This window comes from Anas acuta, chromosome 3 (genome assembly GCF_963932015.1).
Source record: "Anas acuta chromosome 3, bAnaAcu1.1, whole genome shotgun sequence".
NCBI classification, from domain to species: domain Eukaryota; kingdom Metazoa; phylum Chordata; class Aves; order Anseriformes; family Anatidae; genus Anas; species Anas acuta.
The window spans coordinates 7,868,234-7,882,534 of NC_088981.1; the positions used below are offsets into that span (position 1 = coordinate 7,868,234).

At 38.7% G+C, this 14,301-nt stretch overlaps 1 protein-coding gene across 2 annotated transcripts; it reads right to left on the minus strand.

Moving 5' to 3' along the window:
• Positions 1–1,789: 1,789 nt before the first annotated feature.
• TRMT6 (tRNA methyltransferase 6 non-catalytic subunit) lies at positions 1,790–14,184 on the minus strand. Of its 2 annotated transcripts, XM_068675550.1 has the most exons (11): positions 14,029–14,184; positions 13,364–13,491; positions 12,837–12,946; positions 10,630–10,721; positions 10,462–10,545; positions 9,191–9,315; positions 7,684–8,048; positions 7,385–7,470; positions 4,359–4,461; positions 4,189–4,275; positions 1,790–3,381 (listed from the first exon to the last, which is right to left on the minus strand). In XM_068675550.1, exons 1-11 carry the CDS (start codon positions 14,121–14,123, stop codon positions 3,208–3,210), a joined length of 1,449 nt encoding a protein of 482 aa, XP_068531651.1. In that variant the 5' UTR covers positions 14,124–14,184; the 3' UTR covers positions 1,790–3,207. The 2 variants fall into 2 exon arrangements, with proteins under 2 accessions (XP_068531651.1, XP_068531652.1); XM_068675551.1 differs by lacking the exons at positions 12,837–12,946; positions 14,029–14,184.
• Between the last annotated feature and the right edge of the window lie 117 nt (positions 14,185–14,301).

Below are 14,301 nucleotides of genomic sequence, written 5' to 3' on the forward strand. Positions count from 1 at the left end.
AATACCATTTACATTAATTTGCATTTTTGAAAGGAATACTGTACACTGTTGGCTTTGAACCTGAGTGGTACAGCTTTAAACAAGTAGTGGTATATAAGATGCATAATTTTGTTCCAAATCAAATGAAGCCGAACTAAGTGGTTTTGGCTTCTGAAAATAATGTTTTCTGGCTCCTGGCGCGTGGACCCCTGGGAAACTGTGAATCTGGTTGTGTAGTTCTAGTAAAGCACAGCGATGGTAGCTTGGTAGCTACTTCTTTTCATTTGCTTACATTTTCAGTAAATTCATTAGGAGAAAGCAGTTGTATGTTTTGTTCTGTGAGTAAAGATGGAGATAAAAACAGCTACCAAATCTTTACCAAACCAGGTTCTTGCCCTGCTAAACATCCTTACTGTGTTATAGAAGCTTTGGCTTGAGAATTTCAGTTGTGATTTTATTACTATTATTATTTTTTTGAGGCCAGACACTGTCAACTATTAGAGGAAGGTTGAGGGTCCTCTGAGGTGTAAACAACACCTGGATCTCCTTTATCATCGTCACTGTGCAGAGTTCAAGCTTTGGTGAGTACTTCAGGAGCCAGAAATGCAGGCAGGTAAACAGAATACCCTCATTTCCAGAGACTACAGCTGCATTTTTCTTGTGGAAGTGGCCCATTTTTAAGCTGTAGGCAAGTTTGTGGTGGTTTTTGTGTATTTAAAAAACAACAACCACCTAGTTGAGCTAAGGGGAATGTAACCACAGCTGAGTACATGCACCACAGCAGCAACACACCGTGCCACCTCACTGATGGCTGTTTGTACAGCAAATAAGCCTAAGAATAACAGAGGTCAGCCTTGGCAGACTGTCCAAACCCCATTCTCTACCTTGCTGAGCGGATGGCTGCTGGAGAACTCTGTGGTTTGCCTTCAGGAAGCCCTCTTTGGTTTAATAGCCACAGCCTTGACTTATTCTTTATCTACACATCAGCCACAATCCTTACCTGTTCTTTATCTACAGTGTTGACTAACCTTAAAGTGTAGTGGTTTGTTATTTTCTATACCTCTGGAGATGAAAGGTTTTCAATGTTCTGCCTCAAGTCTCTAGCAACTATGCTGTTCCTGAGCTGTGCGGTGTGGAGACTTACCTATAGGTATGCAAGCTTCACCTTCCTTCCTCTACATTGTCTTTTCTCTTAGAAATGTTCTTTATTACATTATTTATTACATTATTTATTTTCAGTAGGTTTTAGGATGGCATTGTAACTTACTTGTGTTTCAACTAAACTGAGACTTACTAGATCAAGATTTGCTCTTCCCCATGGCATATATGGAGCCATGTTTAATCAATTTGAAGCTTCAGTAATTTGAAATGTTTTACGTGAATTGACTACCTTTCTTAGTGTTTTTCATTACTGCAAGCATTATGACATTTAAAAAATGTGGGACAGCATTCAATATTTAAAGAGTGCTGCTGTTAACATCAAATGCAGCCAGCTGGGCTTTGATCTATAGTATTGTAACACCTGAAAAAAAAATACTGTTTGCTTTTCAAAACATTTTTTATTATACAAATAAAACATCCAACAGAATTTTCCTCAGCTTATTATTTTTATCACGTTATACATGATAACAAGTATTTAAAACACATGTTGGTGGCTTAACCTTTTTACTGTCTAAGTATTGTGGTTCTATAAATATGACATATGAGTACCAACCAGCTCCATGGAAGTGGCAGAAAAGTACCTAGGTCTGCCTTACAGGTAAGAGAACTGTACCAAAAGATGTGTTTTTTTTGTTTGTTTGTTTGTTTGTTTTTACTATTTACCTCCTGGTTTATGCTGATTTCATAATTTTCTTGCTTTTGACTGGCTTTCAGGCTTCTAGGCACTGCTCTATGCTAGGTTGTCTCAGAATTTCTTCACATAATGGCTGTTTTGCTTTGAAAGTCCCAGTTTACCTTCAGTATGCACATGCAGACACAAAGTAATGGAAAACTGCTCCCACACCTTTCCCCACTAATCTATTAATTCTTGAAAGAAGTTGAGAAATTCAGCATTTTTTAAAAAACTCCACTAGTAAAAGCCATGCATCAGATTTCTATTCCTTATGCATGATTTACAATATTTAAATTGTAGTGAAAGGTAAGAGGGGCAAAACACAGGTTTCAGATCAATTTATGCACATCGGTGTCCTAAAAGAGCATTCTTCCTATTAATATGCAGAATATCATAGCTTCATGAAGTCTAAGCACTTCAACCCAATGCTCCAGATTTTGACCAAGGAGTAAGGTTCAAGAGAGGAAGCCCAGTCCTGCTGGCTCCCACCTTGGGGTTTAACAGAATGGAATCTGCAAGGGTATTCTTCTCCTAAGGCCTCTACCTGATTTCCTAAAAGAGGGAAAGTTAAGAAAAAGAAATCTCCTTAGGAAATATATCCTGTAGTTTAATTAAAATGTCAAATGCAAAGTTAAAAAAATAAAAAAGCTACACATCATGGAAGAACAGAATGGTAAAATAAATATACATAGAGCAGTTTTCAAAACTGTCGTATCTTAAAAACATAACTCCTCTCAGGAAAATGACAGACAATACTAACAGAGACACTGTTTAAATATTTGGTATTTAATTTATGAACATACACTTTCTCCCATATTTATTTCAGGACACGTGGAGTCATGCTGTAAAGTTCTGGTATTCTCTTTCTATTTTTCCTTTGGAAAGAAAAACGTATGATTTTTGCCATTTATTCCACTTCCTTAGATTACTGAACATTGCAGGTTTCAGTATCCAAAGAAGGAAGAGATCACACTACGTAGAACATTTACTGTGGTGCTGATCTGGGAAAATGGAAGCTAAATTATGTGGGTTGATTCGGAATCAATGTTTTTAATCACATCCACTTTTGGCAACAAACAAAAAGAGTGCTTTCACCGATGCTTTGTCCTATCTCCATGTCAACTTCTCTCCTGATCAGCAGAAGGTCTTTTTGAAGTTAGAGTGCTTTTGGTGTGGTGTTGGACACAGGTTTGCTTCCATGGGTATTTCTTTTCATTCTGATCATGTAAACTGGTAAAGAGAGAGGCGATTCTCCCTGCTGCACAATTCTGCTTTTTGCTGACAGATGTATGACAGGTACTGTTCCTGTGCTGTCAAGAGCACAGAAAGTGTATTTGTTATTTTACTAACCATGTATCTCCTGAGATCTAAAAAACAAATCAATTCTTCAAATGTTAACACTGAAGGTCTTGAACTTTGCATCTTTTAGATGATGGCTCTTCCATCTTCAGTGCTTCTAAATTACTGGAATCAGATTTGCCCTTATCCAGCACAACAGTTATACCAGACAGAAGGTACCCTCCACCTCCGCTCATTGTCAGTTTTGGATGGCTTCGATCTGGTAAGACCTTTATGACAGAACAAAACAAAACCAAAAATAAACATCTGTGAAGCGTCATGCTTATACGTGCACATCAAATTGTGTAATTTAAGCTTGCAGTATTAGATGAAGGGTTTTTTTCCCAGCCGCTGTAACACACAGACATTTGAAAAGTGCATTTGTTTGGAAGGGCTAAGTATCTGTATATCAGAAGCCAGTTACAGAAACACCTAGGAATACAGGCTACTCGATTGCTGACTACTTTGTCATAGTGTTTCCAGGAGAATTACAAATTCAAGGCGTGAGGCACCTGAAAGTCTCATTCATGTGTTCAGATCTCACATACTTTGCAAGATACCACAAGTGGTCTAACATACCAGCATTCGCTAATAAAGTAATTTCCAGTTCCGCCACTACAATCTTTATGGTCCTACTTTGAAGGGAACTCCACATTATAAACATCTCGATCGAAGTTTGTTGAATTGACGAGGGAGTTGTTCCTAGACCTGAAACTTCTGGTTACTCCAGTTCCAGGAACTGTGTTGTGTGAAGCCACTGACTTTGAAAGCCATCACCATTCTTATGCTACAGAAATCTTTTGAGCTATCAAACCAGCTGGAAATTAATAAGCAGTTGTCATATTTTGCTACATCTCTTGTATACTACAATAGATTTACACATTAAAATTCTCCACAGCATTTTCTCACTGCTCTCAGGTAAACAAATGCATGAGCTTGTACATAATTTCAGTCAATCCAAAAAAAAATATTTTCATTAGGTTGTTTTGCTTCCCTGAATTCAAGCAGTTTTGACGGCCACTTACTGTAATCCTTACCTGGTAGTTTCGTAGCCAGGTTTCAGACAATTTTAGGTTAATAACACCGCCTCTTTCTCTCAGTTTTGTGTAGCACTCTAATAAGGGCTTAAGAAAAAAGATGATAGGTTATACAGCAAAACAGTCTCAGACTTAAAGTAGTAACAGCTGGAGTAACGTACTGGATTTACCTCTTTATACTGGCAGTAGACAACAAAAGGCCTTGAAGGAGCAACAAACTCCAATAAAGAAAGTAATAAAGGAGTGGGATGAAACTTGCTGGCTACAATTAAGCTGTAAAAGAAATTTCACGCACATTAGTCTTCTGCTTCGAAAACCTATTCATCAAGTGACATTTTCTCCTACTTAGCTCTGAGCATCAATTACAGCTCAAATGTTGCTAATCAGCATGTTTTCATGGCTCTAACTACTCCCCAAATATAAAAACAAATCATGATTTCCTGCTTGCATAATTAAGAGGATTAAAAAGCTTGTTTTCTAAAATGTCATATTAAATACAGTGCAGAAGCACTCAGTTGAGCTGTTTGGAACTTCACAATAATTCTTATAAACCCCAAAACTTGAATGCTCCTTTTTCTACTGAGATCACTGTCAAAATAGAAGTTAAGTTTTGTGATTGCGAGTTGTTCCTTCGAAAGTAACCTCATTCATGTTTCTTTAACCTGGGTCATCTTATTAAAATGTGTTTTTTATGATGTTATTATTCAAAGAGAAAATGATTCCTTAATGGGCATGACTAAAGACTGTTTAAAAAGAATTTGTCCTTGCCAACTTAAAGCCTTTGTATTTTATTCTTTATCGTAGTTTTAATATCAGAGCCTAACTTGTATTTATAGGTACTTGAGATTCCCTACAGATACCCAGAGTTTTAATAAAAAAAAAACAAACACTGCAAAACTACAAAGATTAAGATGGACAGGAAATAGTTAAGATTTAAGTAGTTAGTAATTTGTAATAGTGCAGAAAGAGTAGCTTAATGAAACTGGAGTATGTGTTTATATACATTTATATAAGGCCTGTCAATCAACAAGCTGCTCTCAGCATTGCATATACTGTCAAACTTGCCTAGGAAAAGTTGATGTTCAACTTTTTTTAAAACATGAAGTGAGACAATTATGTTTACACTTGTTTACATTTTGACTTTCTGCTGGACAGAGCTTTTGCAGGCTACAGAATCACAGAATTTCTAGGTTGGAAGAGACCTCAAGATCACCGAGTCCAACCTCTAACCTAACACTAACAGTCCCCACTAAACCATATCCCTAAGCTCTACATCTAAACGTCTTTTGAAGACTTCCAGGGATGGTGACTCCACCACCTCCCTGGGCAGCCTGTTCCAGTGCCTAACAACCCTTTCAGTAAAGAAGTTCTTCCTAACATCTAACCTAAAACTCCCCTACAGGCTTCCCTTAAATCCAAATTTCATAAAATTTGTGCTCGGAAATTATTCGAGAGAACTATAAAGAAAAAAAACTCCAAACCATATTCCAGAAGGGTTAGAGTACTGCGCTGACACTGAAGGGAACTCTGCCAGACAAGAGGCAGGTAAGTGAGAGATGAGGGAGAATGTGAAAAATCAAATTATGGTCTCATATGGCAGCACATACTGCTGTCAGCAGGTAGTCTGGCCAGTCTCAAAATTAATATAATGAGTGAGAGATGGGGGGAAGGAGGAGGTGGAGAAAGGACAGGGAAGGGTACAGAGAAGGTGTGTGGTCTCATTCTGAACACATGGAGTGTCTGTAAACCAATTTCCACTTTCATAGTATCAGAAAAATGTAACAGTCCATCACTGCCTACTCCTTTAAAATTAAACTGAAATAACACCCATAATGAATGCCTTCCTTTTCCCACCTCAAAGACCTACAACAGACTTCATCTGTCATCAGTGGAGTTGAACAAATAGTCTAGTACAAGGACAGCAGAGAAGAAATATAAATTTTATCAAGTGTATCTTCCACCTTGAGTAGTAAATATTATTTAAGTCAGGGCCTCAAGAAACAATCCTAAAGCTGGTGTTCATCTTCACCTGACTACCATTCTCTGACAATGTGTTAATCTTTCTCCCTACCTATGATTTTAAACAGCTTTTACCTATCCTTTCCCCCTTTCTTGCAACACAAAACAGAATCCTGACTTCCTGGCCTGCTTTTACTCACCTGCCACCCAAGCGGTGAGTTTGAAGCACTTCTTTATTCTGTGCCAATTTCTCCTGCCTTAGCAGCATGTACCCTGTGGCTGCTGGCCTAAACAAATGGTGGCCTATAAATGGCAGATGACTAAAGAAAGGTGCTCCTGACTGAGCCATCTGGGACGCTGCCCACAGGCATCCGTAAGCTTCTCCTTTTCCCCCCCTCATGCTGAAGACTTCCTAGAGGAAGCACTCACTTCAAGTATGTATTTTGTTACAGTGTTCATTCTTTACAAAGGACAAAAAAGAAATATGCAAGTGATTGAAAACAAATGAGCAAGAGACAAAAGACTCATTAGGTGTCCTTGAACTCAAAATCAACAGCTGAATATACTATTCTACACTGCAGAAAGAATCAGGTAAAGTCAATTATTAATTTTTACCTTGTCAGTCCACACAGAGATTAATTATTATGATAAGTGCAGGGTAGAGTGGTAAAAACACAACAGAACCCTGCCACCATGCAGGCAGTTCAGTGGTCATCTAAAGGCATCATCAGGGTGCTGCTGCTGGCCACCTGACATGCAGTACTTTTTACAGATGTGTTTCTTTACAATTTTTTTACAATTGTATTTTTTTAGAGAACACAGAGTGACCTGTCTCTGCACCTCCATAAAAAACCTTAGTTCTACCACCTACCCATACTAGATGAAATGTAGTATGTTATGTATACTAAAATACATACAGCACTAGTTAAAACTTTTCATAATAAAACCAAAAAATACATATGCAAGCATTTACACACAACAAGTAAATGTGTATTAAAATGTACCCAAGCACAACAGCAAATTGAGTTTTGAGGAAAACTCAAATCCATTAAAAGACAGAAAAATCTCAACCAGTAAGAACCAAACAAGACCCAAGCCACATCTCGGTTGACTGCTAGCTACTAAATACTAAGAAAAAAATAGGGTATTTTTAAAACTAAGCTTTTATTCATTTCAAAGGCAATTATTTTCTGTAGATGTTTTCAACCAGAACACGTTTCCAACTACACACACTTACCCATCCGCATTCTTCTCTCTCAAGAGAGCAGCAGCTTCTATTAGCTTTTTCCTTCTCTCCCACTGTTTTCTTTGTTTTTCCCGAACCTTTGAACAATGAAACAAATATTTTGCACTTTAAAACGGTACTCGCTACATCATGGGCTGAATTTTCATTTTGTGCAGCTTAGATTGCTCAATGTAAGGCAACTTTCAAAAGTCCATTTTAACACCTCAGTAAGCTAATGTTTCAGCATGTCTGAAATCAGACAAATTATATGAACATTGTAAAACTCAAATAGCCATAGTAAACATTCTTACATTTTCTTTATTATCTTTTTCTTTGTTATCTTTAAATTCTATATCTTCAGCATTAATGTCCATTGTTTCTTGCTCTTCTGTCTGGTTGATCTCCATAGCTGTGGCAGTAATAGATTCCTCTTCTGTTTCCTGTATAGAAACCTGCTTCTCATCAATCAATCCATTGCTTTCTTCTTCCACCAGTGCATTATCTTCAAATTCTGAAGGTAGCATCTCTGTAGAAAATGTCCCAGAGAGAAGACTGTCCACTTGGCTAAGAGGAAATTCATGAAGATTATTGAAAAAATGTTTTGGAAATCCAAAACAACTGGTGGCAGCTCTAACAGGTCCCCCTCCTGGATACATCTGAATAATGGATCCATAGCCTGTGAAAGCCAAAGCATCAAAAACATCATTACTAGAGAGTCAGAACTTCTGGGATCAATGACCATACATTTAAAAACAGGTAAGCAAATTGTCTTATCTTGATCTAACCATCAAATTTATACACATCTCAAGGTGGAAATGTTTATTGGAAGGACAACAGTTACTGCAAATTTAAAGGACATGGTAACTCAAAGACTACGCATGTATTAAACATATTTAGAATCTGCACAGAATATGTGAGCAGTGACAAATCGTTAGAGAAACTGACTTAGTTTAGAACTAAAAAGACAAGTTTTCTGTAGTATTTCTTTCTTATAACTATTGAGTGGTTTTGTTAAAAAGTAAAAGCTAATTTAAATAGTAAACATCACAACAAGAACTTTTCAATAGTTGTACTGCAATTACAAGTTAGTTAATTTACTTCAGAAATTAATCCTATGCACAAAATTTCCTGAAATGAAAGCAATTTATACTATAACTGCCTGCGTGCTTTTCAGCCAACAGACATCTGGGTGCACAACACATCACACTTCGTACCTTTCCAGGCATCTGGAATATAACTGTCACCTCTGTCTAGTATCTTTGAATGATTTAAGATGAAACTAGTTAACTGAGTTTGAGAAATAAATGCAAGTCAAACTTCTCCTAGAAGAGAATGTCATATATTGCTTTTAAAATACACATTATGCTGGTGCTAAATGTCTAGTAGTGAGCTAGATGAGTGACAACACTTGCAGTGCTGTGGGTTGTCTGAATTCTAGTGTTGCCACTCCCCTGTTCTGCCATTCTTTCCTCTCTTCCCAAGTCCTTGAGAACAATCTGCATACAAGCTCCTTGTAGCCTTTTCTGAACATCTTTATGCTAACCCAAGACAGTCACTAAATTAGATCTACATACAACAGACTTCAAATTTCATATTTTTAAGATAGCAAATAGTAAATTCAACTGAAATATGCAAAACACAACTCCCTCCAATGGAAATACGATTAGGTCTTTGAATACTGGAGACAGTCCAAGCAGATCTTGAAAAAAGAGAAATGATTGTGTAGTAGTGCCTTTTAAAAGTATCAAAATCAAATGTATTTCTAAGTTTCACATAAGCCCTCATTTTGTATGTTGCTAAAGCTGCTGTATGACTCACCTCCCATTCGCTCCATCACAGCGCCCAGCACAAGGCCCGCACATGTTTCCATTACAATCATTTTGTTGCCAGCACGGATGTTTCCTAAAGTCAGCATCTGGGCTAGCGTGTCATAACGCAAATGGCTAGAAAACAAAAAAAGTTTTAAGAAATATCAAATCAGTTCTCTTAGAGTTAGAAAAACAGTGTTAACAGAGTTACAGCGCTGGTGGGTAAGTGGAGAGCAACGGATGTCATCTACTTGCACTTGTGCAAAGCATTTGGCACAGGCTGCCCAGAGAAGCTGTGGATGCCCCATCCCTGGAGGCGTTCAGGGCCAGGCTGGATGTGGTTTGGGCAGCCTGGGCTGGTGGGAGCTGTCCCTGCCCAGGGCAGCACAGTATGATCTTTAAGGTCCCTTCCAACCCAACCCTATGTGTCTATGATCTTCAACTATTCTGCAGCAGTACACACTGCCTGCAATCCCAGGCCAAAACCTACATCTACTGACTGCAGTATATGTACACTGAAGAGCCTCAGTGATGGCCAAGGAACTTACAGCTATTCCTAACAGATAAATGAAGTCAAATGCAGGAGGTTGGGGAAAGAAGAAAAAAGGTTTGAGAAGTGTTGAAAAAAATGCTCTTTATTTTAGTCTGAACATTTTAGGTTAACTTTTCCTACTTAAAAAGCCATAATTCTGTCCACCTTAATGTCTGGAACAAGTTATGTAATTCAGGTAGGTAAAAAATAAATGCAAGTAGATCTCTACCCGCTCTCCTCTAATGCTATCCACGTGTTTTTAAATTCTAGAGGTTTCTGAATGAAGAAAATTTGATTCTTTAAATGTTAAATATTAAAATCCCTGTTTTGGGTAGGGTGCTTTTTTTTTTTTTGACTGCTAAGCCAGAAAACAGAGACAATATGCCACTGACCAACAGGAGGTAAGAGCACTCTGAAAATGTGAAGTGCCACCAAAGTGGCTAATTACTTAACAGAGGTAATAAGCAAAATGGTGGTGAAAGGGAAATGGAAGAAACTAACACTGCATGCAACAGTTCTTTCTTCTTCATTACAGGAGAATATTGATTAATTTTCTCTATCACATTATTTTTCATTAATTTATAGTGTTTTCATTAACTGTTTTTCCCGTTAATGAAAATAGGTGTTATTAAGTGGTATTATATGTTAATAATAATTAATTAAGTGGTATTATATACTCTGGTATAATACAAATGTTTTAAAAAATATTAAAATATTTTCATCACTTGAGAAACAAAATGAAAACTTACTTAATTTTTCCAGGTTCCCTTGCGTAATACATTGTTGAAAGAATGCGAGTGGATGGTTTTACGATTGTAATAACTGCCTCGTATCTGTAAGAAACACACAGTAATAGTCTTACTTTGAGTCAACAAATTAAAGTACTAAATATTTTCCAGATTTTAAAATTCACTTACTTTTTTTTCTTCTTCTTTATGTATTTATCTTGAGCAAATTCTGTTTTGTCTCGGAATGTTGTACTGTTCTCTATTAACTGTTGAACAATTTCCTTAGGAAAGACAATTTATATTTACTACGGCTGGTATGTATTTCTTATTCATTTCACATATAGTATTGTTTTAAACAAACACAGAAAATACTTTATTGCAGTGTAGGCATGTGTATCATTAAGTTCTACTGACATTAACGGCAGGGTAAAATTCTTCTAATCAACACAGAAAGGGAGGCACTGCCCTGACTACGTGCAGGAATCGAACCACACAGAACACTTAGGGACAGAAGTGTAACTACATGATGCTAGTGTAAAAGTGGCAAAAATGCAAATGTTGATCCTGAAAACAGGGCATACTGGGGGAAGGACTCTGCTGAGTGCCAGAACCAACTCTTGAGAGAGGGCAGCCTCGTATGGCCAGAAATGAAGCTCTGGCTTCCAGTTTTCCCAAAATTCCTGTTTTATTTTCCCAATCTCCTTGTTCTAATCTCCTCCCTTTGCCAATCTAATTCCTGTTCCTCACGCTTTCAGGTTCCAGCTGGAGTGAGCATTAAGACCTCCAAGAGAATAAAGTAAGATAAAATCTATCATTCTTTTGTCCACATGCCTGCGATACAAGAACAAAAGCTGCACGTGGACGTTGCACCTCCCATTGCACCTTAAAAACTTGCTCCAAATAGATTGGTGCCAATACTTCTCACTTGCTCTTTTTCAAGCCATCGTCTCTTAAAGTCCTTCAGGCATTTAGGATGTATTATTAATGGTGTGAATCAGCACATCTTTCCTTCTTTGCCTTATTCTTGGAAGAGTTAAATGCAGTGTCTACTTATTTCCAGTAAAATTTAGTGAGGAAACTGGAGAATATTTCTGTAGGGCAAGCACAAGAAGCCAAAGGGAAGACGTGGCGCTCTGCAATACCCCAGGAATAACTACCAGTTGATGCCTGCAGCCTCACACTGTACACCTATCCCTCAGGACCTGGGAAGAATTTGGGAAGGTGATGGGCAATGAAACCCCCCTAACACTGAGGCTGCTTTAATTCAAACCACCTTGCAACTCAGCCTGCATCACAAACACATGCCATTCACAAACACAAATTCAAACGTGACCAGACATTCACAGTGCTAATATCACATGAAATGAATGTTCAGCTCCAGTTAATTACCAAAGCAGGCTATTTTAATAACCTTAATTAACAGTATGGCAGACGAATGGCACAGACATGCTGAGGACAAAGAGAAGAGTGATCTTTCGCCACAGATAATGAGAACTGACAGAAAATGTCCAAGCTATCAGACTGATTAGTACATTCTTATCAAAGAGAGATTGCCAAGAGCAGCACAACCACATAAACAGAGGAAATACCATTCTACGCTCCCCGGACCCATCCATTATTAAGCAGGCAAAAGCAGAACAGCTGCTTCGAACAGCAGCAGCACGCAGCAAGATGCAAAGAGATGAACTTGATGTAAGCATGAGCAATTTCTTATCTTTACTAAGAAGGGTAAACCAAAGATGAGAGAGAATTTCGACTGATAACGTGTGCAGAACAGCACTTACTGCAGGGGTTTCTTAACATGTTACAAGGCCTCACTTTTTGCCAGGTAAGCGTGGGGTAAAAACCAATGCCTTTTCTACCGGGACTGCTCTCTTGGGAATATTCTTAGCTTTTAAGGTGCAGATAAAAGACACGCGTCACTGGTAGGTAGCACCTAGAAGCACACTGTTAGCGTGCTTGTTACGCAGTGTTATTAGTTAAGGGTTCTGCGATCCTTCACTACACCTTCAGCAGTTTCATTACTGTGCAATTTGAACACGTCTGCAATACAGAAGTAACGTTTTGAGTCTTATGAAGAAACCAAATTAAAAGGTGATTACGTTTATTAGGTTTCCTTAATGATTAATACTCCTTTGATGTCTGTTATGACTTCTGATACAGCATGAAGTCATTCTTGCCTCTCTATCGACAAAGTTGCCAACCTTACATGAAGTTTTCTCTGAAAACAGCCCTCGCGTTTTTGTAAAAACAGATCTTTAGGGAAAACATGACTTGAGCAGAAGAACAAAGAAAAAGCACTGAAGTTTCTGCACCATTAAAAGAATAGCCTGTTCCGTAAACTAAAATATAACCATCAAGGTAGCACAGAAATGACACCAAAACCTTATTTTTACCTGTCCTTTAATACCCTTGTCCTTCAAAGCCTTTATGTCATCATGAGTCAGTTTTTGAGACTTTCCATCGTCAACTATGTTACGATTATCTGTACCTGCTTCTTTTGTGTCTAAAGGAAAAGGATATAGATTTGTAAAATCTAGCTCTAAATACTTTTAAGTCGGAGAAACAAATGATTTTAGTTTCACAGAAAGCAGACTCAGCATTAATCCCACATGCTTTGTGGTCTTGCAATGTATCGTGTAAGCAATCCATTAAATGTAATATGTAAAATACACCTCAGCATGTTTATATATATATATATTCACCCAAATCAAGGTTCCAATTTTCTCCCATATTAAAAAGTTGATTTGTTACAGGACTAGGGAACAGCGGATCACGGCAAACCCATGCACTTGTGACACAGAATATAAGTAAGATATGTTAACAAACGATTAATAGAAAGCTTTTCCATCATCTTTGGTCTTATCGGAGAAAACATAATTAGTGCTCGTTCTTCCAAGCATCAACCAAGGCTCCGTAATACCTGTGGTAGTTTCTTCCACCTCTCGCCTTGGCTGCAGGTTTCCTCCACTCGTTACTTCAAACGTAGTCCCGTAAACATGTCCGATGGCATTGTCCAGGTAGAACCACTGCTTCTCGAAAATAATTTTCCTGAAATGATGAACGAGTTGATAACATTAAAAGGATCATTTCAACTACGTCCAAAAGACCGCGTGACAGGACCTCAAAACCCACAACAGAATAAGGAACTTCACACGTGCTGCTTTTACCTGGGTGCTCGAGGAAACCAGGACAAGCACAAGAAGATCAATGCCAAGATCAATGCTAACTATAAAGTTACATTACACTGATAATGGATGGAAAGGGAACAGAGAACTTAAACCAAATATTTTTCATAATTATATGTTTTCAGTTCACGAGACACCTGAAAACGACCAGTAAAGCCTAAGTGTATAGAACATAATTTACACAGCGTGATTTTGACGCGATGAAGCCTCAACGTGGCAAGGAATAAAATTAAAACATATAAAGTCTAAGGTGATACACACATAACCCTACAAACACACAAAGCTGGGTTACCCACGTTAGGGAAAAAAAAGGGTTTTGTCAGCGATATTTACAGAAGCCGCTGTGATTTCTCTCCTGACGGGAATTTAAGCCTCGCCCAGCCCCCTTCAGGCCCCTCACCTCCTCCGCAGCACGGCCACCGCCTTGAAGACGTCCCCGCGCTTCAGCACGGCGCACTCCCCCTCACAGATGCGCGGCCCGGGCCCCGCCGCCATCACCGCCTCCTCCTCCTCCTCCTCCTCCCGCCCAGCTGCCCGCACCGGAAGCGCCCCTCCGAGCCGCCTTCCGCCGCGCCAGAGCGCATGCGCGTCGCCGCTTGCCCTCACGGCTCCATGGCAACGCGGCGCCGAGGGGGCGGGGCCGCCGCGCGCTCCGCGGGGATTGGCGGCACGG

What these genes read in the sequence shown, in the direction of transcription:
- TRMT6 (XM_068675550.1), bottom strand. Translation starts at nt 14,123, where the DNA reads ATGGCGGCGGGGCCCGGGCCGCGCATCTGTGAGGGGGAGTGCGCCGTG. An exon ending in ACAAGGGTATTAAAGGACAG is followed by an intron (nt 10,722 to 12,836) that starts GTAAAAATAAGG and finishes GTCTTTCCTAAG; the next exon opens with GAAATTGTTCAACAGTTAAT. An exon ending in AGGGAACCTGGAAAAATTAA is followed by an intron (nt 9,316 to 10,461) that starts GTAAGTTTTCAT and finishes TTTGTTTTCTAG; the next exon opens with CCATTTGCGTTATGACACGC.